Source organism: Spinacia oleracea, chromosome 2, assembly GCF_020520425.1.
Source record: "Spinacia oleracea cultivar Varoflay chromosome 2, BTI_SOV_V1, whole genome shotgun sequence".
Taxonomy (NCBI): domain Eukaryota; kingdom Viridiplantae; phylum Streptophyta; class Magnoliopsida; order Caryophyllales; family Amaranthaceae; genus Spinacia; species Spinacia oleracea.
In genome coordinates this window covers 107,588,158-107,593,724 of record NC_079488.1, presented here as the reverse complement: position 1 = coordinate 107,593,724, position 5,567 = coordinate 107,588,158, and the positions used below count along the sequence as shown (strand labels likewise).

The 5,567-nt window shown below is 34.9% G+C and overlaps 1 protein-coding gene across 1 annotated transcript; it reads right to left on the bottom strand.

Annotated features, from left to right (window-relative positions):
• Positions 1–684: 684 nt before the first annotated feature.
• LOC110786664 (uncharacterized) lies at positions 685–3,687 on the bottom strand. The gene is made up of 4 exons (XM_021991229.2): positions 3,392–3,687; positions 3,054–3,317; positions 1,186–1,345; positions 685–1,073 (listed from the first exon to the last, which is right to left on the bottom strand). Exons 1-4 carry the CDS (start codon positions 3,608–3,610, stop codon positions 895–897), a joined length of 822 nt encoding a protein of 273 aa, XP_021846921.2. The 5' UTR covers positions 3,611–3,687; the 3' UTR covers positions 685–894.
• Between the last annotated feature and the right edge of the window lie 1,880 nt (positions 3,688–5,567).

Below are 5,567 nucleotides of genomic sequence, written 5' to 3'. Positions count from 1 at the left end.
AATAGTTCAGGGAAGTCCAGATTCATTCATGTCCAGATCGATACTATACTCTCCATTCTCCATGCAATATTAATTCGGGTGTACAAAGGTTACTTTGCGTGTCACCAACAATAGCACCATTGCCAATGTCGAAACTTGTTGTCTAGTGTCTAAAATCATCTCTCTGTTTCCAGGGTATAGAGTGAACAATTTCTTTAAAGCCATGTTTGGATGAATCATTTAAAAGGATACAACGCTATATCTGATAGAAATTTGAGGACGCATGCGGAAGTTTTGATGGGCCTGAATAATATAACAAATTTGTATTTTTATCATTAACTATATTAATAAGAATTGTACAATAATATTTGCGAGAGCTCATGTCTCTCACTTATCTCTTTGATAGAACTTTTGTTTCTATCCCTCACTCATAATTTTGTGGGAGCTCTCTTAATTGGCTCACCTCTCAACTCATGCATATACAACATATTTATAGTGGTTGTATCCTAGTTTCTAGATTTTTCTACATTTGTCATTTATCCAGATTTATCTTACTAGATTTTTCTTAGGATCTCTAGACATTTCCTAAGATTATTCTAGATTATAATTTACAATCATGAAGTATATTTCTAGATTGTTCTACATTAATACATTTCACTATTAGATTTTTTACGATCATATTATCTAGATTTTGCTAGATTAATATTTCAACAATAGCTCCATACATTTGTATAAGAATTTTAATACAATATTCTACAACAATTTTCATCACTAGACAGTTTATATTTGCAAGTGCAAAGCTATTCACAGTACAAGGTCAGGATCTCAGGGACAAGGAAACACAAATAAACAAAACTGACTTTGTTGTTTATACAAGTAATCTTAGCATATTGCCACACCTGACTTAGACGCGATTCAAGGCCAGTTAGTAAATTCAAACACTTTGAAAACAATTTCGATTCCGGTGGGGATCTGCCATATGAACAGAAGAACATTTACAGCATTCAAAGCAATATGAAGACTTCTAGCTGTTTCATTTCCTTTCTGCATTGCAGGTACAAGCGCCGCTGCTGCTGCCCACAGCACTGTAATCGCTGTTTTCGCAAAACAAACAAACATAAGCAATTTCAGATGCAAACTTACATAGACATGGGATATTTTTCTCTTTAATTTGCAACTGTTTGCATAGATATCAGTAGTCTATACCTGCTCCAGCAAACAAATGAGGTCCTGGAAATAGCTTTCCTGTTCTAATCCATGTGTTGAATCCTCCACCAATTGCCTCAAAAACACCAAATCCCAGTAAAATTGAACCCGCGTTAAAGTGCCGGTCCTTAAAGTTCCCTTTCAATAATTCTTTCCTTTCCTGGATACATTCAGAGAAAGAACACTTTAGGACTAAATGAACGCAAAGGAATTAATAAATATGCACAAAAGAGAGTAGCATATAGGATGTTAGCATGTTTATTTTGGAAGTTGGAACTTTAACAAGTCCACAACTTAAAGGTTAGATCTTGCTTCACACACTAGGTACCACATAGAAAATCGAAGATCTTAGTGTACTTTTAAGGACCAAATTGACCTGATTTCACTTGAATGCACATCATACCCTTTATAGATTGGTTGAAGTAGACATTCAAAACCAGTTATCATACCCTTTATAGATTGGTTGAAGTAGACATTCAAAACCAGTAAATGACTTTAGTTGATAGAAACAGGTAGTTAAACTATCCTGGATTCTTGGTACTAAGATAAGGCTAGAAAGTAGAAAGGGTTTTCTTATACTTTATGTAGGCCTAACAACTTAGTGAACGACATTCTTGAGTTGAAATGGATGAGTCCTTTTTGTCATTACCATGAACAATAAACTTTCCAAATAACGTACAAAGGGGTTTATCTGTTCAAGTCAGAGATGCAAGACAAGTATAAGTTGCAAATAGTTAAGAACCAACTAAAAGCAAAGCGAGCAAGCCAATCAAACAAAAAACAAGAACTAAATAGCCATAGGATAACATATACTCCGTACTTCATGTATGTCTATTTGAGCTAAATATTCAATGTCATATTCCCTCTTAAATGCCTTTCTAAATGCTACCAACATGGTCTATCCTAAGTGCATGTTTGGTATGAATCTAGGAAAGGAAATGGATTGGAAACATTTAAGAAGGAGAAATGGTAATGTTTAAGTGATATCATTATTTGTTGTTTGTATCAAATTAGGCAGGGAGGAGGGTAACACTTTGTTACCACAAGGTTAGGAGAGGTAACATATTGGTGGGAATGGTTACCCTTTGGTAATGGAGTGTGTTGCCCATCTCTCGTACCAAACAATAGGTAATGGAATTAGTTAATTGATTCCATTTCCTACACTTGAAAAGTAATATACCAAACATGCTATAAAGCTTCTGTCCCAACAGCCATTGCTAGAATCACTTTCACAAATCCTCCTCTCGACCACATTGGATTGTGTAGGACAAACGTTGATCATATATATAACAAGATATCATATGAAAGCTGGATTCTTTATCAACTGATCAAGGTTCATCTCTTTACCCAGAGGTTTGCTATTCAAATCCTTTGGAGATTCCTAATTAAGTAAGTGCTAACCATATCAAGCACTTCAAAAACAAAGTATAATGAAACATCATCTATACTGATAGTGTAATTCACATTCTCTTTCCATCACTCAATACAGAATATGAGTATCTTTGCATACTCACTCAATCATCTACTACTCTACTACTTCAGAAAACATGACAAAATTTTCAGATGTTGAAAACTTGAGAACAACACTAGTCAAATATACTTCTATGAGTTAGGATTTCCACCTCCTCTGCAATAATGCACTGAAGTTTCAATGTATGGAACTATGATCAACAACTAATTCAGAAAATGTTGTCACATTTCCCAAACATTTCAAAACCAGTACTGTCCCTCTGACCATTTCGAATTATCGGACCACTTAACTAACTGTTTCCATTGCAATTGAAAGAAATCATTTGCACCACACAAAAAAGTGATAAATAAATTAATCAATCCATTGAAATCCCCAAAATAGAAAGATTAACAATCACCTGAGTAAGCTGCTGAATTTTGGAGTCAAAGGGGGAAGGAGGAGCAGGATTATCAGGAGTGCCATCAGGAGTAACAGCAACAGGCTTAATCTGCTTCTTAAGTTCAGTAATCTCAGTTTGAATAGTTCTAATTCTACGCCATTGCCAACCCAGATAACCAGTCCATAATGTGAACCCGAATAGCCCGGCCATCACTGCTGGGTGTATCAGTGCGGCTGTTCTTCCCTCCAACAACCCCAATTCACCCTGAACTGCCAATGCATCCTATTGTTTTCAAAAATTAAATATTAATTTCATGATTTTAAAAAGATGAAATGATCAATCGAAAATTGAATTACCTGGGCATCTAGAAGGAAGGGTAATGCGAGAGTGGAGAGAGGGAGAGCGGAGGATTTGAATGTGTGTAGGAAATCTTGTTGATTGAAAAGGGTTAATTTAAGATTAGGGTTAGATTGAGGGGGTGTTGGTGTTTGAGTAATGGTGGAGGGAGAGTGGAGTTTGGATTGAATGCGGAGAGGGAGAGAGGGGAGTTTCAAGGCTGAGAGTGTGGCAGCCATGCTCGCTCTCTCTGTATTTTGGCAGAAAGAGGAGAGAGAGAAAGAGACGAGGAGATAAGGAAATGAAAGGGCAACCAATGTCGACACATATTCTTATTTCTGCCTTCTATTTTCAGAAAATCAGAAATCGCTGGAATATTGGAGTGGGAGATTTTATTTTAACACGTGTATTTTATGATAACCTGAGATTTTTTAGAGGTTGATCGGTTGATCCACTTCAACTATGCAAATGCGAAGGGACAAGGAAGCTCTTTTAATAAAAAAATAAAAAAAAATAAAAAAACTCAGTCGTATAGTGTATTGATAATGAAACATTCGAATTTTATGTTTTGGTGTTATTTTGAATAAGTATGGTTAAAAATGACACTAGATTGGTCGATCTGAGACGCGGCATGGGAAAGCAAGAAACAAGAGCGCGAAAAGAACGACACGGCGCGGCAGGATATCGTGGGTTGTCAGTCATGCTCGTGCCTCATTTCTTTTGAGGAAAAGCATAAAAGTACCCATTTTCTATAAACTAATGTCTATAACTTGTTCGCAAAAATGAGTTGGCACACTAATTGGTTGTTAATAACTTGTTTTTAGAACACTTCGAGCACGATTTCCTATGCACTTATGTTAAGATCTAACCCATGAAACATCACGTGTGAGAGTTCCTCATTGATAAAACAGGAGAGAGCTAATCACTTAATAAGGCTGAGGGGCTACTACACCCCTTATCATCATATGATTTTAAGTTGGAACGCTCTGAATTTTTTTTATACAAGTATTGTATGTGACTATGTGGGTAAAAATATTGAAACCAGCATACTAGTACTCCGTACTAGACTACTAGTGAAAGAAAAACTTTGGGCCAGGAACGGAATGTTAGAAGTTTGTGAATGGGCCAGTTAGAAGTGCTCATCCCTTAAAATTGGTCATGCGATGCTTATTCGCTATAGGCCAGAAATAGAATAAATAGCTGATGAGGTCCAACTTCGTTCTCATTTAACGTGTCTACAACGTGTTTCGTAGTTGACTCTACCCTTCTGGACTTTAACCAGTTCGGTATTGTAATTTACTAATTGGACAGAAACGTTTATATATAAATGGAAATGGAAATGGAAAATGGCTTTTTCATTTCTTAAAATTGTATGGAGTTCTTGTAATAGTTTGATTTATGTATTTATTTACTGACTTTAACCAAATTTTACTGGTTTGTAATATAAAAAAAAAGTTAATTTTCTTAACAAAATGTTATTGAGTTAATAACTTAATATCGATTTATAATTTATCAAAACATCCAAAATATTTTTCAAATTTTAAACATCAGAGATATTAATTAAAAAAAGAAAAGTTGTATAGACATAGAAATGATTACAAAAGTCAGAATATTGTATTTTTTTTATTAAGCACTTAAACGTATTAGTTGATGAATGATGTTAAGTGCCACCAACTCCGAGTGGTAGTAATGTTGGCATTACCTCTATATAAATAAATCTCAGGTAAGTATGATAGTAAACGTGCCAAAATCATTTTATCAAAGTTTCATAAAGATGTTAAACCCTCATGTATTGGAATGATTTGTGGAAACAAATAAAATAAAATGAATTTGGAAACATGTAGCCTCCCCAATTCCCTATCAAGCAATACATTCAGATAATCTGATGCAATTGGTCCATTATTATAAAAGTGTTAAATCACTTATATTGATTGAGATTAAAAGCAAGGGTCGGTCTTTGATTGTCTCAAAAGTTTGCAACCCCATAATAGTTATGGGCTAAGTGATCGATATACGCATTTATATTTGCATCATTGCCGCCAAAAAGCCGTCAAGATATACATGGGTTTGTCATCCACCTCTCATTATCATTTCTGAATTCTCCCAAGATGGAAACATTAACAACATCTGATAACTGATACTCCGTAATAAATAGTGAAAATAAGAATAAATTTTAGTGTTATTTGTCTAAAAACA